The sequence below is a fragment of the Cnephaeus nilssonii genome (genome assembly GCF_951640355.1).
Source record: "Cnephaeus nilssonii genome assembly, chromosome: 5".
Lineage (NCBI taxonomy): Eukaryota > Metazoa > Chordata > Mammalia > Chiroptera > Vespertilionidae > Cnephaeus > Cnephaeus nilssonii.
This window is the reverse complement of record NC_137076.1, coordinates 50,223,749-50,251,329: the sequence shown is the minus strand read 5'-3', so window position 1 is coordinate 50,251,329 and position 27,581 is coordinate 50,223,749. Positions and strand designations below refer to the sequence as shown.

The following is a 27,581-nucleotide window of genomic DNA, read 5'->3' as shown; positions in this document are numbered from 1 at the left end:
AGAAATCAGATGACAGTCGTATGGGTGCTCCCTTGTAGGTAACTAACTGTTTTTCTCTTGCTGCTTGTAAGATTCTCTCTTTGTCTTTTGCCCTTGGCATTTTAATTATGATGTGTCTTGGTGTGGTCCTCTTTGGATTCCTCTTGTTTGGGGTTCTGTGCGCTTCCTAAACTTGTAAGTCTATTTCTTTCACCAGGTGGGGGAAGTTTTCTGTCATTATTTCTTCAAATAGGTTTTCAGTATCTTGCTTTCTCTCTTCTGGCACCTCAAAAATTTGGATATTGGTATGCTTAAAGCCATCCCGGGGGCTCCTTATGCTATCCTCACACTTTTGGATTCTTCTTTCTTTCCGCCTCTCTGGTTGGGTGTTTTTTTCTTCCTCACATTCCAGATCTTTGGTTTGACTCTTCGGGTGCGGTGGTCTACTCTGTATACTCTTTATTTCATACAGTGTATGCATAATTTCTGACTGGTCCTTTTCCATTTTTTTGGTATTCTCATTTAGGTCCTTGAAGGTCTCTTCAAGTTTCTCAGCGGTTTTTAGAAGATTCTTGAGTAACCTTATAAATATGGTTCTGAACACTGTGTCGTCCATTAGTTTGCTTTCATCTATCTCTCCTACTTGTGACATACTTTGTTGTCTCCACATTTTGGCTGCCTCCCTGTGTTGATGGAGTGGCTTTGTGTGGTCGGTGACCTATAGGGGCCGGTAGCTCAGCTTCCCCAATCACCCTAGGTGGTCGCTCTTGGTACTCCCCTTTGTGGGCTGAGTGGAAAGTCTTGGTGTAGTTAAAAGCCCTGATTGCTGTTGGTACACTGGGAGGAATTGACCTCCGGTCCAATTGGTTGTGAGGGCCTGCTGTGTCTATAACGAAAGAATTGCTGTGCTGGAGACACAGTAGGGCTTTGGTGCTCACTGAGTCTGCCTCTTGAATGTGTCCCTTATGAGAGTGGTTGAAATCTGGTGTCATCCACACCGACAGAAAAGTCACTCTCACTCTCCGACCGATGGCCGAGAGTCCCGAAGGCGTCTGGGTCCCCCGCGTGTCCCCAGAAACTGGAGTTCAGAGTGGTTGGGGTTGTTGGTATCACTGGCGGGAATTGATCTCCAAGCCAGTTGGCTGTGAGGATCAGCAGTGTCTCCGCTGGGAGAGCTTCTGTGCTCAGCTTGGATGGGGTGGAGTCTCAGGGTGGCACAGACAAGCTTTGGTTTCCCGTCTGCTCCGCCCTAATTCATGCCCGAATTAATGGCTGCGCGCCTCTGAGAGAAGGCAGCTTTCGAGCCTCTCCCGCTGCCTAACAGACCAGTTTCTCCCCAGCTGGGGCTGGATTTCAGTGCAGACCGGAGGTTTTGTTTTTCTCCCGAATGATAAATCCAGTCACTTGGGAGGGCTGTGCTCAGCTTGGATGGGGCGGAGTCTCAGGGTGGCGCAGACAAACTTGGTTTCCATCCGCGCCGCCCTAAGAGGGCCGGTTCCTCTGTGCCCTAATCAATGGCTGCGTGCCTCTGAGAGAAGGCTGTCCTCAAGCCTCGCCTGCTGCCAAACAGACCAGTTTCTCCCCAACCACAGCTGGATTTCAGTGCAGTCGGGAGGTTTTGTTTTTCTCCCAAACGAGAAAGCTAGCCACGCAGTGTCTGCTGCCCTCCCTCTCTGCGCGCTGCGAGCAAGCCTGCCGTGTATTCAGCCGCCCGCCCTTTCCGCGCTCACGGATCTCCGCACCTCCACAGCTCCTGAGGCTCAGCATCCCCCTCTCTTTTTTTCTCTAGTTGTAGGTTTTCCACTCTGCCAGCTTTCCGGTGATTCTGGACAGTGTGTGCTCTGTTTTCCAGTTGTAGTTTCAAAATTGTTGTGGTAGGGAACAATTAGGTGTTTACTTTATGCCACCATCTTGGTTTCTTCCTTGCTTCTTTTCAATTTTGATGAGAAGCCTTGAATAAATATTGTGGCATACTTACTTATTTTGGATAAAATCCTAGGTATGGAATCATTGAGTATATAGGCATTAACTATCTTTATACTTAATGCCAAAAATGCCTTCCAGAAAAGTTTTTACAACATACACTGCAATATACAGCATAAGAAAAGTTTTCACCTAAAAAGGTTTATTATTTAACTACTAGAAGCCCGGTGCACGAAATTCGTGCACGGCGGGGGGTTGTCCCTCAGCCCAGCCTGTACCCTCTCCAATCTGGGACTCCTGGAGGGATGTCCGACTGCCCGTTTAGGACCAATCCCACCGGGATCGGGCCTAAAGGGGCAGTCGGACATCCCTCTCACAATCCAGGACTGCTGGCTCCCAACTGCTTGCCTGCCTGCCTTCCTGATTGCCCCTAACCGCTTCTGCCTGCCAGCCTGATCACCCCCTAACCACTCCGCTGCCAGCCTGATTGATGCCTAACTGCCCCTCTGCCAGCCTGTTTGCCCCCAACTTCCCTCCTCTGTCAGCCTGGTCACCCCTAACTGCCCCCTCCTGCAGGGTTGATCACCTCCAACTGCCCTCCCTTGCAAGCCTGGTTCCTCTTAACTGCCCTCCCTTGCAGGCCGGGTGCCTCCCAACTGCCCTCTCCTGCTGGCCATCTTGTAGTGGCCATCTTGTGTCCACATGGGGGCAGGATCTTTGACCACATGGGGGCAGCTATATTGTGTGTTGCAGTGATGACCAATCTGTATATTACTCTTTTATTAGATAGGATAGAGGCCTGGTACAGGGGTGGGGGCCAGCTGGTTTGCCCTGAAGGGTGTCCCGGATCAGGGTGGGGTTCCCTTGGGGCGTGGAGTGGCCTGAGCGAGGGGCCTGTGGTGGTTTGCAGGCCGGCCACGCCCCCTGGCAACCCAAGGGGAGGCCCTGGTATCTGGAATTTATTTTCCTTCTACAATTGAAACTTTGTAGCCTGGAGCAGAGCCAAGCCTGGGGCTCCCTCCGGGGCGGCAGTCATCTCTGTGGCAGTTAATTCACCTTCTACAATTGAAACTTTGTAGCCTTAAGCGGGTGAGCCCGGCCAGGGTGTGCGGAAAGCTTTGCTTCCCCTGTTGCCACCGGCAACTCTGGCCTGCTCTCTCAAGCTCCATTCTGCTGCCCTTTGTTTGAATTTGTTTACCTTCTACAATTGAAACTTTGTAGCTTGAGTGGAGGCTTAGGCCTGCAATGGCTATGGAAAGCTTGGCTTGCTCTGTTACCTGGGAAACCTTGCTCACTGTGGCTGTAGCCATCTTGGTTTGGGTTAATTTGCATACTCGCCCTGATTGGCTGGTGGGCGTGGCTTATGTAGCGGAGTGATGGTTAATTTGCATATTACCATTTTATTAGAGAGGATACTTATTCCCTCCATGTAAAATGCAATTTTGTTGGCGAATTTTTTCTTCTTCTTTTATCCTGTGCAAGTGTATTTATTGTCTTCTTTAAATATAATTTCATATATTGGTACATATAAAAAACAAAATGTCAAATAAAAACATAAATTTGAATTTTTTTTTTTTTAGTTTTTAACAGAAAACATTAAGAATTAAAGGAAGAAGGAATTATTGAAATACAACTGGAAAATATTCTGTCGGTAAAAATAAAACTTTTCACATTTTCTGAATTATATAACTACTAGAGGCCCAGTGCACAGATTCATGCACCAGTGGGGTCCCTTGGTCTTGCCTGTGGGAATCGGCTGAAACCAGCTCTCCGACATCCCCCAAGGGGTCACGGATTGTGAGAGGGTGGTTCTCAGGTGATGCACCCCAGAATCAGGCACCCTCCTCTCTGGTTCCGGGTGCGTTACCTGAAAACTGCAGCTGCCACGTCACCACAGCTCGGCAGCTCCTGCATTGAGTGTCTGCCCCCTGGTGGTCATTGCACATCACAGCTACTGGCCAGATGGTCAAACGGTCAGATGGTCACTTAGGCTTTTATATATATAGATTATTTCTAGCATTGGGAAGAAACTAATACAGTTCTCTTAAGGAAATCCATTAGATCACAGGAACTAAAAATAACATAAATCAAAGCTCTTCATGTTGAAAACAGGCTATGATAAACGTTAAGGCATTACTAAATATTTTATGTAACTTCAATGGCATTACATTTGCCCACTCATGAGTTCAATTATATGTATTTTATATATACGTACTATAGTCAAAGTTAGAGTAAACTTTAATAAAAACTTTGTGATGCGAATTTCTTAGCCTTAAAATAAACTTGCAATTTCTGATGCTTTTATTTCTTGACCTGGATTTAAATGTCAACTTTTCATTTTGTAACAGCATGTTCATGCAACTCCTAGTCAACATGGCTTTTTTTTTCTGTTATGGAGAATGTATAAAGAATGTTCACTCTAAAATCGAATACAAACATTTTTTCTGCATTATATATTACAATCTCTTTTTTTCTTCTATAATTGAAGGCCACAAAATTTTTCTTTTCTTTTTTATTATTTTTCTGAGATTATTTTAATTTTTATATTTAACTAAATTTTTCTTTTAAAAAGTAAATATTATATCTTTCAGATAAAGACATTTTTCCTATTAGTTATAAGTGAATCTGGTTTGTTTCTGCTTTTCTTATTTGCTTTGTTTTAAATTTTGGAGTGATATGTGTCTGGGGTTGGTAGGTGTTAGGTAAAACTCAGTGATGTATGTTAAGTTATAGATAGTACAAACTTTGTAATTTTTTTTTAGAGGGCTTATATTGCAAGTTTGAACTCACATTTTAAAAAATGACAGCACATCTGTTCACAACATGGTTTACTGAATATTTTAAGCCCACTGTTGAGAAATAAAGTTTCCTTTCAAAATATGACTGCTCATTGACGATACCCTTGGTTACCCAAGAGCTCTGATGGAGATGGACAAGATTAATGTTGTTTCTTTGCCTGCTAACATAGCATCCACTTTAAAGTCTTATTGTTTAAGAAATACATTTTTAAATCTTTATTGTGGGGAGTATTACAGCTGTCTCCCCTTTTTTCCCCATTGTCTCCTTCCATCAGGTTCCCACCTGGCCCCAGGCCTTCACCACCCTATTGTCTGTGTCCATGGGCAATGCATATATGCATATAAATTCTTTGGTTAATCTCTTCCCATCTCTCTTCCCCCCTTCCCTCTGAGATTAATCAGTCCATTCAATGTTTTCATGATTCTGGTTCTATTTTATTCATCAGTTTATTTTGTTCATTAGATTCCACATAGAAGTGAGATCATGTGATATTTGTCTTTCTCTGGCTGCCTTATTTCAGTTAGCCTAATAATTTCCAGGTCCCTTCATGCTATCTCAAAGGATAATAGATTCTTCTTCTTCTTCTTCTTCTTCTTCTTCTTCTTCTTCTTCTTCTTCTTCTTCTTCTTCTTCTTCTTCTTCTTCTTCTTCTCCTTCTCCTTCTCCTTCTCCTTCTCCTTCTCCTTCTCCTTCTTCTTCCAGCTGCATAGTATTCCATTGTGTAAATGTACCACAGTTTTTTTTATCCATTCCTCTACTGATGGGCACTTGGGCTGTTTCCAGATCTTCACTATTATAAATAGCACTGCTATGAACATAGGAGTGCATATTTTTTTTTTCTGGTTGGTGTTTTGGGATTCTCTAGGATATATTCCTAGATGTGGGATCACTGGGTCAAATGGCAGTTCAACTTTTTTTGAGGAAACTCCACACTGTTTCCCATAGTGGCTTTATCCACAGTAGAACTTCTTTCAAAAGTTGAAATCAATCCTCTCAAATTCTACCACTACTTTATCAACTAAGTTTATGTAATATTCTAAGATTGTTGTCATTTCAACAATCTTAATAGCACCTTCACCAGGAGTAGCTTCTATCTCAATAAACTACTTTCTTTGCTCATTCATGAGAAGCAAGTCCTCATCTATCAAAGTTTTATCATAAGATTGCAGCAATTCAGTCACATCTTCAGTTCTAATTCTAGTTTTCTTGCTATTTCCACCACACCTGCAGTTATTTCCTCCCCCGAGTCTGGAACTCCTCAAAATCACCCACAAATGCTGAAATCAACTTCTTCTACTAACTCCTTTAATGTTGAAATGTGGAAAATCACTAAGAAATACATTTTGTAAGGCTATAGCTGCCACAGATAGTGACTCCTCTGATTCTGGGCAAAGTCAATTGAAACTTCTTGGAAGTAATTCACCATTGTAGATGCCATTAAAAACATTTATAATTTATGAGAAGAGGTGTCCCAGCCAGTTCCCCAAGCCTCAGGTGGGAGAGGTGTCTCTCACTGAGCAGAGGTGGTACATCCTTCAGGTTAGAGCAGCTCCCTCCTCATCCACCCCTCATCCTCATCCTTCCCACCAAAGCTCCCAGTGGATTGGTGCATACAGCTCCCAGGGAGCTGAGAAGATGGATAGGAGAGTGGGAAGTTGAGCTACCACGGTCCCCCTCCTCTTCCTTGCCCCCCTCCTCCAATTTGCCCCCATAGGCATGGAAGGACAAACCCTTGTGTGCAGGGTTGTCTTTCAATAGATCTAGATTGCAGTGAGGGAGGTGCTCTGCCCCGGAGGAAACCTGACCCAGAAGCATGTTGTCTACAATAGTTTAGCACTAGGTTCCCAGGAATATGTATTGTGTGATGGACAGGGGGCATGGTGTGTGTGGGGGGGTGGCTCCCTTTCCAGCTGGCCCCATTTTCAGACTGAGGGGCCCTCGGCACCAGACCCCTATCCAACCCCCTGCGGGGAACAAGCTATGGAGCCAACCCAGGCTTCAACAGTCCAGTCCAATCTTATGATAACTGGCCCTACTTAGTCAGGCTCAATGAGCTGCTGCTGCTGCTCTACCAGCTGCCCTTCGAGCTACCGCAGAGCCATCTGAACTTGCTTTCTTGCCCTCCTGTTCCAGCAGGTTTTAGCCAGTGTTCTTGGAATCACTTTGGCTGGTCACATCTAATACATCCCCCATGGCCAATAGAGGATTTCCCCACACACGGTGATGTCAGCCCCTTGAGAGCCTTCTTTCTAGCCCCTGACCTGGATATGAAAACAGTGGCTTTCAGGTATATATGCCCCCTCCCTGGCATTGTTCCAGTATTCTGAATACTTAGTCACAGAGGTCACAATCCCCAAAATCTGTCCTTGGATTTCTTTCTCCGGAATCCCAGTCTGGAGTACACATAACTACTCTTTCTTTTTGGATAGAGCTCACACTTAAAAATATCTTTTGGCCAGAACCTGAAGCAGATCACCTGACTCAGTGCCACAGGCCTGCTGATGGTCTTTGGAGAATGTCTGAGGAAAGTGGCAATGTTTACAGCTGGTTGTAATTTCAACCACATGGTGCAGAATGGAAAATCAGAAGCCCATAGTCTGGTGTCAAGTAGAGGATATGCCTGATTCTAGCATCCTTTGGGTGGTTTTACTAGAGTTCAGAACCCCAGTGATGCGGTGCAACCCCATCTGTGACATTGGCTATGCTCTGACAGTATGGCATGTCTTTTGCCTCTGAACAGAAGAGGAAATTTCATTAAATCCACTTTTCTTGGAGTATAAGAAGCAGGTGCCCACAGGCCTGCCTATAATAAAAGGGATCAAGGTGGAGATATGACATGACAGAGTAGGGGGGGTCTCCCACTCCATGAAGCCTGAGACAAAGCAACCTCTGGCTGGCCACTCTTCAGAATAGATTTTCCTAATCATTTTATATGTCACCATTTACTCTTCCGGAATATAACTCAAGACCAAATGGTCAGAAGGCCTTAGGGCCAAAGGAACTTCTACCCCATCCCAACTTCTGGGAGCAATATATTCTTGGGTTGAGTCAAGATAGGACATGGATTAAAGATGGACAAGGAGTAAATAACAGCAATATTCAGCAGTGCCCCTCCAGAGTGTGCCCTGGGGCAAGCCCAGGCCACATGCCATCCTTTGAGGCCAAAAGTGCATTTAGGATGTACTCTGGAGAGCTGGACTCACTACTCTGAATAAGGCTTTTTCAGCAGGAAGGGTTATGTGGGCACTGGTGCTTTTTAGCATTAGAAATAAATTGAAAATCTGGAACAAAAAAAAAAAAAACGCACAGTGGCACAGCTTTAACCTCATTTCTGTCCTTCGTACATGAGCATCAACATAGTGTTAAAGACACTTCCTTATAAGGCACTATGGCTTTTCCTATATTTAATCATATTTAAATATTTTTTTATAAATAGCAATATAAATTCAAAGGAGAGTCTGTGTTTGTAGCCCCATCTTTTAGTGGGCAAAAAGGAAGCATTGAGGATTTGGCTGAGCAGCTTTGTATTAGCAGGGCATCCCAGGCCAGGGAACCCATGGGCCTCTGCCCTTCTCCCAAGACAGGGCTATTGTCAGTGACAGGCATGTTAAAGATGTGCCATTTGTCCTTTATCCAAGCAATGCTTACTCAATCCTTGCTCTGTGAAAGGCATTGAGAAATATTATTCTCCACTCATTTAGGATTTTACTCTTTTACCATAACATATAGTTTGTGTTTTGATTTAACTCTATAAACTATTGATTTCTATGTTCTGTTCTCAAAATTTCATCATCCCTAATGCCACTTCAAATTGTCTTCCAAACGGGTTTGAGAACACACACAGTTACAAAATTCAAGTTGACTCATGAAAGTCTTAAATAGAGCAAATAATCCCAACTGACATTTAGTCATAGTTTTGTTTTTCAAGATTAGGTTGAGTGGTTGGCTTTATGAGAAACAAAACCTATAAAGACTCTTTTTTAAATTATCAACTAGACAGAAACTTGGTCTCACCCTGAGGTCTTTCCATGCAGTTCTGCAGTGGTACTGGGACCTGTAAATGTCAAGGCAGAGGACCCCTGGCTGGAGCGCAGTCCTGCTGCCACACCACACCTGGCCATGCCACATGGCTTTCGAAGAGCCACCTCCCTCACCTTTCCACACCTAGACCTCCCCATCTGTAGAATGGGGTCAATACCACCTACCACCTCACAGGGGTGTTGTGAAGACTTAGAAGAATGTCAAACGTTTTCAATATTTAGGTGAGTGATGACATTAATGGAATCTATACTGTGTAAGAGTAACACGAAAATGGACATTTGGAAAACTGTAGCAGACATTGGAAATGTGTTGTTCAAAAGAGCATTTTAATAACTCAAAACAGTATTCATTCATAGACTTCATGGCCTAATTAATTTTTTCATTACTACATATACCAAAAGATACCAAAAGAGGGGGGGGGGGACGACTGCCCTTCCACAATCAAGGAGGAGCTCATCACAAAAATGATATCCTCAGAGGACACCTTTCCCCTCCAGTGCTAGAACCTATTCTCCCCCAGGAATGACATCTTCCACTGGTACCAGGGTGACTCAATGCTCATGGACAATTCATCAGATGGCATCTAAGCTTGAGGAATGTTCTTCATCAGATTGGTATTTGTTGGCCCCTAGTGACCTTCGCATAATTGTGCCCTGTGTGATGAGGTTTGCATAGCCTTCTTGGTGGGAGAAGGCATAGCTTGAGCGCCGGGCCCGTGGCACCATAGCAATCTCCTCAATCGGTACTTCTTCCACCTCCTCTTTCTCCTCTTCCTTCTCTTCTTCCTGCAGAGGAAAGGGGCAAGCAAGGGTCATCAAGAGCTCACACTGTGTTGATTGCTCTTGGGTTACCTGCTCCCAGTGGCCACCATTAATTGACCAGGCTCTTCCATACCCAAGTTTACCCAACTAGAGTCCTCATTGGGACTTGATTCTTGGATCAACTACCAAGTGCCTTAAGTGCCCTCTTTTGTCTAAGGCAGGAGAAGTTAACCATGGGGCAGCCATGTCTTCAGCCTGTGTGACAAAACATGGCAGGTCTGTGGCCATATCTTGGTACACTATTCCAGTCAATTCTGTAGCCCAGCCCAGCAGCTTGTCCTTCTAGGTTTCTGTTACCTGAGCCAGTTTAAGTCCCCTAGCATTTTTTTTTTTACTGTGGTAAAATAGACATGAAATGTCCTATTTTAACCATTTTTAACCTTTTGCACTCGGATGTCGAGTGTGACTCGACACGGTTAGCATCGGTAGCAGCTCTTTTTATACTCTTTGAATGTATCAATAATTTGAAATATAAAAAAATCCAAATAAATAAGTTTGTATGAAAAGAAACTCCAGTTTTTTATTCTACTGCCGCGCTTTGTAAAATCTGGGGTATTTAAAAAATTAAATCCCGAGTAGAATAAAGGAATCGAGAAAAAAGCGAGTGCAAAGGGTTAAGAGTATAGCTCAATAGCATTAGCACATTCATTCACATTGTTATGCGACCATCAACTCCCATCCATCTCCAGAACTTCATCTTCCCAAATTGAAGCTGTTCCCATTAAACACTAATTCCCCCAGCACCTGCTCCCACTATCTACTTTCTGTTTCTATGAATCTGACTCATTTAGGGACCTCCTCCTATGAATGAAACCACACAGTATTGTCCTTTTGTGATGGGCTTATGTTACTGAGCATAATGTCCTCAAGGTTCATCCACATTGTAGCAGGGGTCAGAATTTCCTCCTTTTTAAAGACTGACTAATATTCCACTATGTGGATGAACCACACACTGTGTTTATCCATTCATCTATGGATGAACAGACACATTTGGGAGTGTTTTTAATCTCCCTTTGCCTAAACCTTTTCCAGGTCATTTCTGTCATCTCAACCCCCAAGTCCTAAATAATCATGGTGGAAGTCTGGCAAAGTCAGTGCTAGAACCAGGAAGTGCGGTTTCCTTTCTGGGGTCCCAGAGCCTATTACTTGGCCCCCCATGAGGGCACTGGGTGTGCATCTGGGTCTCCAAACCCCTAACCCCACCTCTACATCTCCTTTGAGTCCCTGCTTCCAGCAATGTGCAGTGGGGACCCCAGCCACCCTCACCTTGAGACGTAGCTGCTTGAGGGCTTGGTAAATGACACGGAAGGCCAGTACAGGCAGGGTGTTTAATGACACATTCAGCATTATCATCAGCAGGATGTAGGGGTGAGGTATCACGTTTTGTTCAACAGCTGGAGAAGACACGGCAGGGTCATGGCCTGTCTCAGACTCCCCTCTCTTCCTAACATCCACCTCCTTCCTCACTCTTAACCCGCAGGGTGCCTTTGTGAAAATTCCCTTACAACATTGGTCCCACCCATCTCCAGGGCTGGCCCCCTTATCTCTTACTGGGATGCTCACACAGAAAAGGGAAGGTTGTGGGGGAAATTGTGAAGAGCCAGAAGCTCTGGCTGGCCCTAGTTATGATTATGTAGAAGCAGAGGCTGAAGAAAATGGCCAGCACGGTCAGGACTGTCCAGTACTTGATGATGAGGATGACCTGAATGGGAAAAAGGAGTGTTAAACCGGGGGGGCAGAATTCCAGGCAAGGCTATGTGGAGGAGGTTGAAGGGTGGCACCTGCTAAGGCCTCTCAGGGAGAGTCACCAGGTGATGAGACCTCCATGGCTGGTGTCCAAGGTCCCACTGGGAGTGGGGAGGGAAGCAGCCCTGCTTACCTCCATGGTGACTGATAGCAGGCCTGACAGGGACATGACAGTGGCAAAAGACTGATAGTCAACGATGGGCCCAATAATGTCATGGCTGATCCACATGGTCATGAAGAAGTTGACCAGGGAGGTTACTGTGCCATGGGTGATGGCTTGGAAGAAGACCCAGTAGTTGAAGAGCTCATCTTTCTGGCCAGCAGTGTACAGCTCAGGCAGCTCCAGACTCTGCTCATCGCTCACATCCTGGAGTGGGGGTGGAGGAATTCTGGAGTTTGGTTTCCCAGGAACATGCACACTTGGCATGCCTGAACCATGCATGTGAGAATGATGATGGTGAATTTTGTTACCGTTTTACCAGTTTAAAATCTTAAAAAAGAAGAAATGCTAAGTCTCATTCCTCAGGTCACACCAGGCAGCCTCAAGTACTAATTGTTAGCCCTCTGTGGTTGGTAGTTCCTGTCTGGAGAGCATAGGCATGAGGCGCTTCCATCATCCTAAAGGTTCTACTGGACTGCCTAGTCTGGATCACATAGCCAGACCCCTCTTAAACAGGAGAACCATCTTTTCTGATCTCCTCCCCACTGTGGGATTGAGATTTAGGGGAGGTAGCTGGGCAAGAGAGCTTCATCCACTATCAGGTTGGGCTCTGGTGGGAACAGTAGTACTCTCCCAGCCCCAGCCCCACCCTAGCCCAACCCTCCAGGGGAAGAAAGTGGGGCAGAGACAGGAGCATCTCCAAGGAAGGAGGAAGCAAGTCCTTGGTCGGCTTACCTGCTCAAACAGTCCAATGTACAGAACCGGGAGGGTGGTGTACAGCAGGTTGAAGAGCGCCAGGAACCAGCCTTCATATAGAGGCTAAGGGTGGGAAGGGATGGAAGAATGTGGTTAGTGATAAGCCTTCAGATGCCAAATGGCCAGAAACCGAAATGCTCTTTACCTGAGGAGAACCACTCAAGTTAACTATGAACCTGGGAAGGATTCCTAGTGAATTAGGAAGTTGCATTATAATCAACGGGTGGGTTACGTTTGGGAAAAAAAAAAGAGAGAGAGAGAGAAACAGAATCTAATTCTTTCAAAATAGAATCATTGCGTGTTTAATATGAGAGCTGCAAGTAAAGAGCTATAGGAGGAAATATGGTTAAAAAGCATGGTTTTGGTCATGTTAGATTTAGGGAGACATTGATGGGTAAAAAGGAGTTGGAAGAGACCCCAGCAGACAATGAGCTCAACTAACTCCCTTTCCAATGCCTGAATCCAGTCCAGTTAAAGGATATGGAGAAGAAAGAGTTTCTGTTCCAAAAGCATTTTTTAAAATGTGGACAAATAGGGACCACATGCTAACCTGACAAGCTTAGAGAAAGCCTGTGTGGCAGTCTTGCAAACTCAGAGATCTAACATAACCACAAAGGATGGTCTAAAATGAAAACTTTTAAAACTAAAAGCAGTATATGGTGGGTAGTCATGTCCTAGGCCTACATCTTCCCTGACAAAGGTCAATCTTTACCTTAACTGAACCTATAGTCTTTTTGCATGTATGATAGCAGATCTTTGGAATGTCACAGTAATTTTCCCTTTTCCAGACCACTCTGTGGAGACCACAAATCCCATTGTTATTGAGTTAATTGTTGATTGTTAACTTTTCTGTACCCACCTATGTAAAAGATGTGTCTATCATTTTACTTTTCATTCAATTCCAGAGGTTTCCTTGTTTTGTTTTCTCTCACCCACCTCCCTAATTTATCACCAATAGATTTCATGTAACCCACTTGGATCTGCTCTTTTGATTGTAATATATAAAATTAGGTGCAAAACTGCCATTCTCTGGAGCATTATCTTAATCTGCTGAAATTTTGCTTCCTCGCAATTGTCTACAGTTTGGCTCAAAGAAACTCACAAAAATTCTCTAAAGATTTGCATGTTTCTTACATTGACAAAATTTTTAAAAATATTGTATTGATTTTTAGAGAGAGAGAGAGTTAGGCAGAGAAACACTGATGTGAGAACAAAACATTGATTAGCTTCCCCCTGCATGACCCCCCACGAGGGATCGAGCCCAAAATCTGAGCATATTCTCTGACACAGGAATTGAACTAGCAACCTTCGGGTGCATGGAACAACACCCAACCAACTGAACCCCTTTGACCCAGAACCCAAAAACCATTTTATGCGCATTCTACAAGTAAGCAAAAAAGTAATGGTCAAGAATTTTATAAGAATCCAGTTTCTCACTGCTGGAGAAGTGTTATAAATGAATACCTGGAAAAGGCTAAGCTGAGCATTGTCTTGTAGGATTGGAATCAGAAATATCAGTGTGAACTCATATAATTTTTAATATACACAAGCTAGATGGGTAGACATATAAATAAAAATAGACATAGAGATGTGTCTATCCATGGGCTAATATGTGTACATTTCCTAAATCTGTCTACTGAGAGGGTAATAGCACCCAGTGGCACCAAGCACACACTGAGCACTAAGCTCTTGGTGTCTAACACTACCCTTCTCTGATGAAAAGAACCAGGTTTCCTATGGGAGTGGCTAATTCCAGGATTGGGGCAAGGAAATAATAAAATTAGCCTGGAACCTCTTGTAGCGCCAAAAAATGAAGATATGCTCAGGGAAAAAAACAGGCTGGGGAAAATTGGAGCAATGAAATACACAATAAAAAATACCCAGGAGTTCAAACTGATAAAAATTATGTCCTCAGTAAGACTAGGAACAAAACAAAGATGCCAACCCTCACCATCTCACTGGTTCTAGCCAGAGAAATTAGGTAAGAAAAGGTAAGAAAAGGCATCCAAATTGAAGGGGAAGAAATGGAAAACACTATATTTGCAGTTGACCTGCAGGAAATCCCCAGGGATCCACCAGAAATCTCCTAGAATCAATAAAAAGAATTTAGCAAATTTGGAGGGTACAGATCAACACACATTAAAAAACCATCTGTTTCTACACAATAAGCTATCTCAAAAGGGAATTAAGAAAACAAATTCCATGCACAGCAGCATCTAAATGAATAAAATACTTGGAAATAAAAAGTAAAACAAACAATTATACTTATTCAAGGGTGCCCTCTGGTAAAGCTCCCTCTCAAATGCCTGGATGACAATGACAGCAGCTTATTCTCTATCACATTCATCTATTTTCAAACAATTTCCTTATACCCATGGGAAACCATCACCCTATGACTCTTCTAAGGCTCTAGGAGGCACACTTATTCTTTACCATGATACTGTCAAGAGTGTCTTAAAGTTAGGACCCAGACCCCAGAGTCTTATCTTCTCGGGGACTCAAGCTTTCCCTCTTTCCCCTAGAAAGATTTACCCTTTGGAGCATCTGCTGCCCTGCCCTGTCTTCAGAGCTCAAATCTGTCAAACATCCCTGAAAATGTTGGGCTCAAAGCTGACTGAGCAGAAACCATCCCCTCCCTTTATCTATACTCTATACCTCTATGAATGCAGCCATAGAAATGATTGATTGGCCCTGTGACCTCAGGCAAGCCCTGCCCCATGAGGACCCTAGAGTGGAGTAGGCAGTGCCCACCAGCCTTCAGGAAGCCACAGGAAGGGCACAGAACCCCAACACAGAGAATCCCCAAAGGCCTGTTGCCTGCAATGCACCTGAGCAGTGAAGCCACTATAGAAAGCGAACCAGATCTGAACCATCATGATGGCCAGCGTCTTGTAGATGAAGTAGCGCAGGAACTTGCACACTCGCATGTAGGACCAACGCCCGTGCACCAGCAGCAGTCGCCTCAGGAAGCGGAACTGGGCCAGCATGTAGTCGCTGTTCTGCACCGCCTGCATGCCCTCCTGGCCCGCCAGGCCTACACCAATGTCCGCAGCTGCAGGGGTATACACAGCATGTTGGCCCTGGGCCATCCCCAGCCCGCCACAGGCCTTCCCCCCAGACCCAGTGCCCACCACCCACTCTTGATCATGTTGACATCGTTGGCGCCATCCCCGATGGCCAGGGTCACCACGTTCTGGTATTTCTTGACCAGCGCCACAATCAAGGCCTTCTGTTTGGGTGTCACCCGACAGCAGATGACTGCTTTGCAGCTACAGGCCAGTTCCACAAAGGCCTGTTCCCGCCACTCCTCTGGGCTCTGGGGGGTGTTGGGGTCCTTATTCTGCAGCATCGGCCCTGCTGCACTCTTCATCAGCTGGTCCTGGTCAGCAAGGGAGGGTGGGGGTGAGGGGGCACATCACTCTGCCTTCACCCCTCCCCTTAATGAACGTCTCCAACTGGCCTCTCCTCCCTCCTGGCCTTCTGCCCCAAACCGCAGTGTGGACTTGACCACATGGGCTCCAGTCCCTCTGAAAACCATCTCCTAGCATGGCTTTCATTTTGGCTTTTCTAACAGCCTACCCCCATGAGTTCCTCCCAGTTCCCTCCCCCATGTTAGGGACCCTAGTCAAGCCTGAGTTGACACTGACCAGAAATTCTCCACTAACAATCATGGCGGCCATCTTGATCTGAGGCAGGCTGTCCTTGGTCTCATGGTAGGCTTCCAGGATCGCACTGCAGGGACCCAGTTGGGGCTCAGCCATGCCCAGGAACAAGCTTCCTTCCATCCTCTACCTCCAGCTGTGCTTCAGTTTTCCCTTCTGGGAGTCCAGCCAGGTGGAGGCTGAGGACACTCTGCTGATCCCTAGGGCCACACCTAGGTGGCCATGGGTGTTCGCCATCCCCCACCCTCACCCTGCCCCAACCAATTCAACTGCCCCCACCCCCAACTCCTTACGTTATCTGCTCCTCATTCAGAATGTGCATGTCCTCAGATAGCAGCTGGCAAGCATAGCCAATGTTCACCGCAGTCTCTGCAAACCAGCCCAGCTCAGCCCCCTGCCTGTGGCCATGCCCAGGCACTCAGCCCACTCCTGGCTATGGCAACTGGTTCAGAAGAGGGTACAACCCAGGCTGGCCAATGAGAGCTTGCCCTGAGATTTTGGTCTGCCACTCTGAGCAAAGGGGCCTGCACTCTGGCTATCTGGGGCAGGGGCCAAGGGATCATTAGACCTATCATGCTAGGGCACTTGTAGGAGCCCACAAAAATACTTTATTTTAAAATCTGAATAAAAAGTATGTTTTCCAGCCTGGACATTCGTCTTTATAACAACACAGCTGTAAAAATGTAATTTTAAATATTTTGTGTATATGTGCCTCCTACCCACAGAAGCACTAATTCAGAACCTACTGGCACTCACCTGAGGGAGGTGCCAGCAGTTTTAATCATCCCATTTTCTCTTCCCTAGGACAAGGTAGGGGGCAGGACTGAACCAAGACCAGTGGGATAGGTTGATGGTATAGTGCTTTGGGGCATCTATGAGTCCTTTCCCACCCACCGATGGCCACCCTGGCACCTACCTTGCTTGTCCCCTGTGAGTACCCATATTTTGATGTTTCCTTTCTTGAGACACTGGATAGTTTCAAGAACACCATCCTGAAGCCTGTCTTCAATGGCTGTGATTCCCAGCAGCTGGATGGAGAGTAGGCAGGGAACAGACGGACTGAGCAGGGACCCAGCTAACCCCAGCACAAACGGGAGATCCAGGGTCCCAGAGCCAGGGTGCTGGAGCCCCCTCGCTTCCTGTGCCACGCCCACCTGGAGGTTCTGCTCTATCTCCTCGTACACCTGGTGCAGGGCTTGGGCACGGTTCTCAAGAAGGATCTTGGCTTCCTGGTGCCGCTGGTGCCACTCGTTGTACTGGTCCTCTTCCACCTTTTTGTAGGCCAGGCACAGTGTGCGCAGGGTCTCCTCAGCAAAGGACTGGGGGCGAGGTGGGTGGGCAGGTGCCACCCTGTCACCTCTGCCGCCCTCTGCTTCTTTCAGCCCCTTCTCCCTGTGCCTAGGCTCCTTGAACCTTGACTGCACTTCCCAGTTCTTAGAGACTAGTTGCCTGCCCTGGAGTCCTGCTCCTGACAGAGCAGAGCACACTGAGAAGTCCTGAATGAGAGGCCAAGAACAATCTTTGCACAAACCCTGATCCCTGTGCTGGGTGATGCTGGGGATCCAGCAAAGCCCTTGGGCAATCTCAAAGGGTCAGAGCTGGGCCATAGAGTGATAACCTAGCATGACATGTCAGCCCCATATTAGGGTCAGTCAGAAAAGTCTCTCTGGAGGTGGCAGAGCCCTAAGGACCAAAAGATCCTGAGTGACAGAGTAGAGGAAGGCACCCAAGCAGAGGGAATAGTGTGTGCAAAAGTCCTGGGGTATCACATGAGCATGGGAAAATTTGGGTCCTGGGGAATGCCCTGGGGGCAAGGAGAGTTAGTCTAGAGAGGGCAGCAGGACACAGCTTCGAAAGCTTGGCTGAGACATTTAGGGTTCACTCATGGAGACAAAAGATTTGGGGCTGAATGTGTTTCAGAACCCACGCGTGACTAGAAAAGGTTTGAGGGGGCTGGGAGGATCCAGGCTCAAAGCCTAACCAGAGAGGGTCACTTGTGTCACTTAGAAAAAAATGCTCTCTCTGTGTAGGGTAAAGGGCACAGCCTGGCCAACTGTACATGACTACCCTGTGTACCTGAGGCCATTTCTCTGCACACCCTCCCTTCTCTTTACTCCCTCTACCCAGCCTCCCTCACTTCTCACAGGACTCACAGTTAAGGCCTCTTCTGTAGCTGCTTTCACGGTCCTCCCTTTCCTATACAAGTCTTTCTTATGCAGGCGTTCAAAGAGGACAGTGTCTGCGCCTTTGGTGTAGAGGTAGATGGAGCCCTCGGGGTTTCGGACTGTGGAAGGAGAGACCTGGCTGCCCATAAGTGCTCCCCTTCCTGCCCATCTCCATCCCTGGGCCAAGGGTGCTCACCCAGCACGGACATCCGCTTTCGGATGCTGTTGAAATCCATCATGGCCAGGACCTGGTATACCCGCTGTTCCCCCAACTCCATCACCGTGATGCTGTCCTGCGTGCGTGCCAGGAACACATAGCCAAAATTCCGGGCCGCTGTGACCAGTGCCTCCTCATCAGGGGATGCTGCCTGGTAAAATAGCTGGTCTGGCAGGGGAGGGGCCATGGGATGGGATGTGGGAGGGGTACATTTGCTGAGAATGTGCTGTCTTTTATGGGAACCTACCACCCATCTCCAATGGACATAGTTGGTGCTCACCAGATATAAGATAATGGTCTCTTGGGCCAGTACAACCTCTAAGCCAAATAAAAGAAGGTGGACACTTGGGCCCCCATCTTGGGACCTCCCCTTCCCAGCTCAGTAACAGATCTCCAGCCCCATGCCTGAGCACCCTATAAGGTGGGTAACAGGAGCCCTGGGAGTTGGGATGGACAACCTCGAAGGCCAGACCACCATCTCAGAAGCTCCAGGGCCTGGATAGCCAGCAAAAAACTCACTGTCTTTCTCCTCCACCATCACTGTGTGGCAGATGGCCAGGAGACGCCAGAACTCCCGCACCATCTTGTCCTTGTTGTTGCGCACAATACTCAGGAGCCTTGAGTTTCTGAACAGCATCTTCCCATCGGCAAATACGTTCCAGAGGAAGGGGTTGTCCTTATATGGGTAACCCTCCTGCTCTGGGCCGTAGACAATGCCGTTGATGCAGCACTTCTTGAAGGTCATGATGTTCTGTGTGAGTGTGCCAGTCTTGTCTGAGAAGATGTACCCCACCTGGCCCAGCTGGACATTGAGACTGGTGCTACGGGCTTTGGCAGGCATATCCTGGGGTGCATAGTACATCTCCACGTCCCAGTCAATGAAGATACTGTTCCCCAGGTAGATGAATTCAGCTCTGCAAACACATGCTGGGTCACACTCTGTCCTGTTGCCTACCTGAGTTCCCACTTCTCTCTAGCTGAGTAGTGTCCGGGACTCACGTGATGAACATGGCCATGGGCATCATGACACTGAGCAGAATGATGAAGCTCAAGAGTATGAAGAAAGTCTCGGTGGTCACACTATGCACGCGCAACTCAGGCACATAATAGTGCTTGGTCTTGAATTCTTTCACCCTGCTCCAGAAGCCCATGGTCAAGGCCATAGAGATCAGCACCACGAATATGCAGATCTGCTCAGCAAAGGGAAACAGTAGAGCCTGTGGGGGAACCCAAGGCAGCACCGACACAGCACAGTGTAAAAGACAAACAGGAGAGGAGCACTCCCACCCATCAGCATGGGGAAGAGTGCTGAGAAGAGGTGGCTGGGAGTCCTATGGGGAGGGAACTTGCAGGGGTTTTGCTGGGTTTTGTGGCTGCTATTAAAAAAATTATTACAATGACTTTTATTTAAAAAGACAGTTGATTAGGCTAAAGTTAAGAATTGTTAAATAAATGTCCATGGAGGGGAGGTGAACCTTTTATTATCTCCTGTAGGTTTGAAAAAATTTCAGGATCAAGAAATTTTTTAAAGATTTTGATTACAATAATATTTTCTGGCCCACAGACCTCTGTTTGTAGGATCAGGCTGCACACATTTTGCAGAGGAAGGAAACTAAGGCCTGAAAAATGACAGCCTGGACTTGTCTATGGGAAGGGGCCTTTCCCTTCCCTCTTTTGTGTCCCTCAGCCCTCACCCCAGGGCAGGGGCTCTGTGAAGCTCACCATGATTACCAGCTTGTTCATCAGACGGTCTATCTTGGTCCTCTTCAGATGGACCGTGCCACAGTTCCTCATGATCTTTGTGTCAAAACCTGCATAATTTGCATCCATCCGTCTACCTGCCTGTCCATCCACCTCATCCTCCATCCCTCTGTCACCCCACCCCTCTACACATCCATCCACGTACCTGACTAGCCACCCATCCAAGGGGGCTGGCTCAATATGTTTATTTCCACAGTTTTAGAACCCAAGGCTCCATAGAAGCTGTGCCAAGAGCCCCACATCTTGTGACAGCAAGACACTCAGCAGGTAGGCCCCGGCCTTGTGACTTCTTGCCAACAAGTTCAGGGTTCTCACCCCCCCCCCCCACCAGGGCAGCTCATGCTGCAGAGGCCCTAGAGTAGTCATACCAGCATAGATGACCATTCCATAGCAGGTGTCCGTGTTTCGAATCTTGCAGCCACGTAAAAGGATGTTGCCACTGTCCAGGGAGTATTTCTTGCCCTCCCACTCCAGGTGCCCCGTAAAGTAGTGCATCCGACTGTTGGGTTCCTCACACACCACCTTGCCTATGAGCAACAGAGCAATCAAGGAGCTGAGAGGCATGCCCGGGGTAGGGCCATGCTTCTCCAATGCAGGGTAGGGCAGGATGTGGGGAACACTCCCCATCACACTGCCCAAAACTTGTCCCACTGGCACCTCCATCCTCCTGCCATGCAGCCTCCTCTCCTGGATGCTCCAAAAGCGGGTTCTATTAAGCCTCAGGGCCTTTGTACATGCTGTTCCCTGACTCGCACCTCCTCAAGAAAACCCTCTCTTCTGATCCTTCAGGTCCCCCACCCCCACAAAGCCCCCTTCCTCCTGGTTACAATCCTGAGAGGTCACTAGACATTTACTCCTGCCAGTGGTGTCTCAAATACCTGTGAGTTCCAGCCTCATCTCTATCATGCTGGGGACTTTGGGACCCAGACCAGCATCTGGCAGACAGTGCCTACCTCTCCATGTAAGCTAGGCTTTTCCTCAGATATCATGAAAACAAATGCAACCAGTGCTTGAATATCAGGAACAAAAGAGTTGTGGTTCAAGAGAAAAGATTCTGCTCCAGCACCAATTAAAGTAACTTGTTTTTGCAACAAGACAGGAAAAAAAATAATGTGTCCCCTTGCTGGGCCTTGGGCAAACAGTACTTGTAACCTACAGGTGTGAAATGTCTCACTTTCCAGGTGGGATATAAAAATCTACTGCAATGGGTGAGTCAGTTCCCTATCTCTGCACACACAACATGCTGCCTTTTTTATTAAACAACCAAAAACATTTAATGTGACCAATGTTTTAAAATTAAAAATGCCTGATAAAAGAGTGCTGCGTGTTTTGTAACAATAACAGAAAACATCCGGACTATTACATGGATTCAAAGGACATGAAACAGGCCTGGATAAGCTGATCTGTTAAAAGCTATTTCACCTCCCTCCAGCAAATGCCATTGCCATTCCCCAAAACCCAGTGAGGCGGGGAAATTTCATGGCCACTGTACAGAGGGGCAGACAAAGGCCCAGATGTTTGGATGGTGGATAAGCTGCTACCTCTTACCTTGGAAGGAAGCCATATTCTTTATAGTGGTCAGCCCATGATGCGTGACTAACAGGGCCTGCCTATACTTCAAGTTGGTCTCCCTGGTGATGAGAAGGGGAGCGAGGTAAGAGGTAGGGACAGATAGCACCCAGGCAAGATATCCCCAGCCCCTTTCAAAAGTCATTCAAACATTTTCACTGAGCCCCTGCTATGCATGCCAGCTGCCCATCAGGAGGCTGAGGCCCAGAAAGGGAGAAAGCCTTGCCCAAAATCACACAGGGCATTTTCAAAATGGCTGAAGCCAGACTCCAGGCCTTCTTTTGGGCAGGTGTACCTGGAGCACAGCAGGGCTTCTAGAAATGTTGGTGCAAAGAAAATGGGTCCCTTCACCTGATTTAATGTTATTGCCCCCTGCCAGCTTGCAGGTGCCCCACAAATGCTCCCAGAATGAATGACCTAAATATCCCAGTGGGCTTGGGGAGCCACATGTTGTGGCTATTGGGGAATGAGGAAGGCCTTGCTGGCTCCCAGGCCCCCAAACCCCTACTGATAACCCACATCTCACCCGTCGATGTCGGCTGTCTCCACATAACACAAGCTGCTGGGCTCCGTGCTGGCCAGTAAGAGTATATCGGCCTGGGGTGGGGAAGGTAGGGATGGGAGGAAGGAAACAGCATTGCAGGGGTGGAGAGGAGGAAGACAAGCGGGTAGGCAGGCCCTCCCACCCCCACACTAGAAGTGGGAAGTTCCGGGCCAGCTGACAGCTCACCGGGACAATGTTTGTGTCATGCAGACGGACCAGGTCCCCCACATGCAGGTCCTTCCACTTTTTACACAGAAACCTATTGGGGGGGGGGGGGGTGGCAGGTGTAAGAGGGCCCCAACCAGGCCCATCTTTGAAACCGCTGGCCCTCTTGCCACCCTGAAGCTGAAAGACCTTCAGGAGGTTGGGGCTACAGATGCCTCCGTGGTGCTTTGCTCCCCTGTGTACCCACCTACAGGTCTTTGGGGGAGGCGGGTTCTTAGCCCACACAAGAAGTCCAACCTTCCCTAACCTTGCCCCCTTCCCCCAGTTCTTTGTCCAAGTCTCTTCAGAACTTCTCTGCCTCCCTTTTCCGATGAACTTTCAGGCCTGCAAGGGTTAACAATCAGGTCCTCAGCCTCTGTCCTCATCACAGGACACAGCCCCAGGCCTGGTAGACAGCAGGCATCTAATAAATAATGGCTGGGTGCCTGTCACACATGAGACTCAACCAAGATGTCTGGGGGGCATGGAGGGTTCTGGGCACTCTGCTGGGCACTCCTCCCTGATATGTACACACACACACACACACACACACACACACACACACACACACACTTGTGCTGGAGTTCCCTTCCTCAGGATGAACTCCCCAACACAGCACTAGAGGCCTCACCTCTCCCCCACCAGCATCTCGCAGGGCCTGTTGTTGACGGTGCTGTCACTCCTATGTCGCCCCTGAGTCAACAGGGATGGGTAAGAGGGGTGGCCCTGCCCCAGCCTTGCCCCCACCCATCCTGCCCCCACACCACCCTGGTGAAGGGCCTAGGTGCAGAGCAGTTCCAGCTCATACACGTGGCCCCTATAGTGAGCCCACACCAGCCACATCTGTCCAGGGACCCTGGTGGGGGAAGTGGGAACTGCTGGGACAATAGCTATTGGCAGCAAGGGCCAAAGGGTCATGTGCCTGCACCTGTCCCTTATGGAAGCAAGACAAGGACCCCATCCTGCCCCCACCCCCCCCCCCCCCAACAGTCCCGTGACTCTACTTACGATGTCATCCACCAGGTCTCGGATGGCCCGGATGAGGAGGAGGCAGACGAGTGGAGCAAAGAGGGTGAACCAGGGCATCGTGGAGATCTCAGGAAAGACACCCTGACAGACATGGTGGTTCACACCGACCCACCACCCCGGACACTCCCCACAATTGCCTCCCCCTGCCTTCTCATCTAGCCCCTCAACCTGGCATCCTGTGTCCCACCTGCCAACACCACCTAGGCCCAGGGCCAGCCACCTCCCCCCACAAACCTTGGGACAATGGCCTATTTCCACACCCTGCCCAGAACTCCCCCCTTACCAAACTCATCTCCCTTCCATGCCCAGCTGCCATGTCACATCTCCCAGGAACCCCAAGCATGTTCCCTCCTCAGAGCCTTGGGTTTACTATTTCCCTCCCTATAGTTCTGATTTTCCCAGTCACCCTTCAGGCCTGAGCTCCAAGTGAATCGCAGACAAGCCTAGGTGGGAGAGTGGGACCCTCTCCATCACTGGGCCCTGCCCTGTGTTTTAATGAGAGTGGGTGTCAGGGCAACTGCTGGGTCCTCAGTTTCCAGCATTGGACCTGTACACAGTATGCTCATGGGATTGATGAAGAAAAGGAGAGTCAGACCAGAACGAGCTGTTGAGTGGGGGTCAGGGTGCTCGGTAAACTGCCCACCCAACTGAGACAGGCCGACATCTGCCCTTCTGGCAGGGCCGCCCAGGTGCTGGCAAGTAGCCCTGCAGGTGCCTAGACCCTGCTCTCAACCCTTTCCCCCTCACCCTTTGGAGTCAGCTGGGTGGATGGGGCCAAGGGGGTCATGTGGCCAAGGCTGTCTATCCTGGGGAGAGGCTGCACCCTCCTTGAACCTGAAGGAACCACTCATTCACCTTCATTGTTGAACGTATATTGAGCACCTCCTGTGCGCCAGGCCCTGGGCTAGGCAGGGGGACTCAGCCACCTCTCAGTGTGTGAGCCGCCAGACACTGCCCCACCCCCGCCTCCCCATCCAACCAACCAACCAACCTCACAGACAGACACACTCATCCTCCCACCCCCACCAAGTGTCTACAGAGCCATGTGTCAAAGGTGGTCAGGTAGGGCTTCCTGGAGGAGGCGATTCCAGCAGGTGGAAGGAATGGTGTGTGCACAGGTGCTGACCCTTAGGACCACCCCCACCCTGCCCTACCTGGAGAATGATGATAAAAAGGAAGTAGGAGTTTGATATTCGGTGGAACTGCTCATACAGGTTTAAGGGCAGGAAGGAGAAGAAGTTGTACTTGGCTGTGTGAATGATGTTGTCCTAGAATGAGAGCCAGCATGGGGGCACCGCCCAGGCCAGGACTCCACCGTGGCCTCACCCCACCCTTTAGCTACATCAGCAATAACTGAGCACCCAGTGCATACAAAGTCTCAAACCAGACGTACTGAGTGCTAGCTGAGTGCCAAGCCTTGAGCCGCATTAACTGAGCCCCTGCTGGATGCAAAGACTCATAGAAGAGGGCTGTGACCCCCGTATTTCTCCAAGTGAGTCACACACAGAAAAAGGTTTTAGGTAGAGCCTGATGTACTTTGAAGGTTTAATATTGACTTATTTTAACGCGAACGGGGTAGGGGGATGGCAAGGAAACACAGGACATTCTAGCACCAACCTGGTGATTTGCTCACGATTAAAACTGGGGGGTTGGGGGGAGGCTGAGTGGGAGGAGGTAGGAGAGAGGTTTGGGGCTGGGGCCACCCACCTTGTACTTCGTCCTCTGCCAACACAGGAAGGCCTTCTCCTTGAACTGGTTGTTGTAGGTCCTGTCATTGGCCTTCACCTCCCAGGTGAACACTGGGGCAGGGCGAGTGGGGAGTTGCAAGGGGTGTAAACCTGCCTAATGATCCCCCAGAGGAGGCTCATGGGGGACCCAGACGCCGGGGAGCCTGGCCCTCGGCCACGGGAGTGGGAGCTGGTCAGCCACCAAGCGCGGAGAAGGGCCGAGCTGCTCGGCGGCCTGGGCGCCACAGCCCTGCGGGCGCAGAGGAGAGCCCCCCGCGCCCCCCTCTGTGGACGGGGTCAAGGCCCAGCTGCCCCCCGCCCCCCCCCCCCCCCCCCCCCCCAGCCTGCAGCATTCAGCCACGGGGGTCGGACCTAGTTGGACCCCCACGAGAACCCCGTGGTGGGTCTGCCGAATGGGTTTGGGGGTCTCCCCGTCAGCTCCACCTCGGCCATGCTCCTTGGCTGCCTCCGGTGACCCCACCAGCGGCCCCGCAACACGCACCTGCCTCCTCCTCCTCCTCCTCCCCCCGGGCCTCGCCGCGGGGCACGCTGCACACGCTGGTGGAGCTGTTGGGGGGAGGCGCCCGGGTCACACGGGTGGCCCAGCCTTCGCAAGACAGCCCCGCCCCCCCATTCCCACATGGACACCATGCCTCCCCAGCGAGGGCTCCCTCCTTGTTGACCCCCTACGTGGGCCCGGGGTCAGAGGTCATGTCACTTAGTGTGGCTACAGGGCCAGGCTGCTGGTAGGTCCGAGGGTGATCTCGAGGCCGTCGTCACCGTGATGGAGGCAGACACCAGGCTTTCCTGAGCCCGGAGCCGCCCCACCGCCTAGTTCATGGTCACTCCTTCCATCGGGAACGCGGCTCACAGGGGCCCCCCCATCCCCCCGCCGCCAGCAGCTCCCCAAGTCCTGCCCGCAGGCCTGGTCACCGGCTCCTCACCCCTCTGGTTTCCGCTCGGGGTCCTCTGGCGGGCTCAGCCTGAACAGGCACCTCTTCCGGGCCCCCCCTCTGCCCGGGCTGGTCCCCATCCTGGGTTTCATGGCTCTCTCTCCTCTGAGCTGCCTTCGCTGTCTGGGCGGCCGCTGATCTTGGAAACCTCCGGGGGGGCCAGGCCGGACCCGGTGGAGCCGTTGGAGCCGTTAGGGGGAGGTCAACGGTCCTGCTGCGCAACACGGGGCGGGGCTTAAGGGCCTTGCTGGGGGCGGGGCCATGGCGAGTGGGCGTGGCCTCAGGGGGAGGGTCCTGGGGGCGGGGCCGGGGCCGGGGCCCAGGCTGAGTCTGGAGTGGGGCCAGCATAGGGGGCGCTGCAGAGGGTCAGTGGGCAGGGTCTTGCAAGGTGGGGTGGGGTGGGGGGCGGTCTTAATAGGCACCAGGGTCTTAGGGTCGGGACCTGGTGAAACTGGGCCTGAGTAAGGTGGACTGGGGCCAGCGGAAGCGGGTCAGGGCCAGGATGGGACTGGGTACTTGGGTGGGAGTCTGAGCCGCCTGGGCTTTCTCACCTATAAGCTGGCAGAGACCACCCCAACGCTAGGACGAATCCCAATGCCATCCGGCTCCGTCCTGGTGTGCGCCCACTCAGCCGCAGCCTGGGCTCTTGGTGGGGAACTTCCCGAGGGAGGTGATGGGGGTGGGAGGCAGTGGCGAGGCTGGGGCGGCCTCCAGTCAGAGATGGGGAACTAGAGGCCGGGAGAGCCAGGGCGGGAGGTGTGTGGAAGGGGCTGCTACAGTTACCAGTTAGGGTCCACTTGAGAGCTGGGACTCAGGGGGCGGGGCAACTTTGGGGGCACAAGGGAGATGATTAAGTTCCATGTTTCACATGTTCACTTTTAGGAGCTCCCGGAAGGGCGGAAGTTAGGAAGGCAGTGGGCTCTGGGTACCTTCCCTACAGCCCCGGGGTCCCTCACTTTGGCCCAGTACTGACCCAACAGATGGGGTGCCTGTGTTTGACTCTGAGCCCTAGTGTCTTCCCCCCACCTGAGTCTGGGCTCCCCTTGAGGCACTAGCATCACTGATGAGCAGATGTTGGGTGAGTGAATGAGTGAAGAGTGGGGATCCCACCTTCCCCATTAGAGCAGCAACCTCTCAATCACATTTCTTTGGAAGCAGCGCCTGCATGCCCTGCTTGGCCTCCTAGGGGTGCCACGTAAACCTCTCCTTTGATTATTCATGCTCATGCACCCAACAAAATGTTCATCCAGCCCTACCCAAGTCGTTAATGAGAAAGACCCCGGGGAAGGGGCTTTAGGGGAGACCGTGCTGGGTGCAGCTGTGAGGAGCGGTTTGGGGTCCTGACTTCCTCGCTGGGATAGTAACAGCAGGGAGAGGCGCTTCCTGAGCAGCGAGAAATGGGTTTCGGCCTCCAACAGCCAATGGGCTTGGCAAACTGGAAAGGGTGCAGACACCACCCAGAAACGGGTTTCTGTGAAGCCACTGGCAACCACTTCTTTAGAAAACTCTTGTCTACAGAAGGGGA

At 49.6% G+C, this 27,581-nt stretch overlaps 1 protein-coding gene across 1 annotated transcript in view; it reads right to left on the bottom strand.

Annotated features, from left to right (window-relative positions):
• Positions 1-9,314: 9,314 nt before the first annotated feature.
• The window catches only part of LOC307099045 (phospholipid-transporting ATPase IK-like), a gene marked incomplete at both ends in the record, with an annotated part of 33,462 nt that continues 15,195 nt past the window's right edge, over positions 9,315-27,581 (bottom strand). The window contains 24 exons of the mRNA XM_079770255.1: positions 9,315-9,527; positions 10,830-10,957; positions 11,127-11,265; positions 11,443-11,676; positions 12,205-12,288; positions 15,054-15,277; positions 15,364-15,604; positions 15,873-15,957; positions 16,181-16,256; positions 16,804-16,915; positions 17,042-17,206; positions 18,041-18,171; positions 18,249-18,437; positions 18,789-19,183; positions 19,269-19,459; positions 19,992-20,080; positions 20,399-20,557; positions 21,579-21,661; positions 22,126-22,196; positions 22,330-22,402; positions 22,979-23,040; positions 23,356-23,457; positions 24,531-24,644; positions 25,084-25,175. Of these exons, the coding sequence (XP_079626381.1) occupies positions 9,315-9,527; positions 10,830-10,957; positions 11,127-11,265; positions 11,443-11,676; positions 12,205-12,288; positions 15,054-15,277; positions 15,364-15,604; positions 15,873-15,957; positions 16,181-16,256; positions 16,804-16,915; positions 17,042-17,206; positions 18,041-18,171; positions 18,249-18,437; positions 18,789-19,183; positions 19,269-19,459; positions 19,992-20,080; positions 20,399-20,557; positions 21,579-21,661; positions 22,126-22,196; positions 22,330-22,402; positions 22,979-23,040; positions 23,356-23,457; positions 24,531-24,644; positions 25,084-25,175 (3,452 nt within the window). The remainder of the gene's footprint in view (positions 9,528-10,829; positions 10,958-11,126; positions 11,266-11,442; positions 11,677-12,204; positions 12,289-15,053; positions 15,278-15,363; positions 15,605-15,872; positions 15,958-16,180; positions 16,257-16,803; positions 16,916-17,041; positions 17,207-18,040; positions 18,172-18,248; positions 18,438-18,788; positions 19,184-19,268; positions 19,460-19,991; positions 20,081-20,398; positions 20,558-21,578; positions 21,662-22,125; positions 22,197-22,329; positions 22,403-22,978; positions 23,041-23,355; positions 23,458-24,530; positions 24,645-25,083; positions 25,176-27,581) is intronic.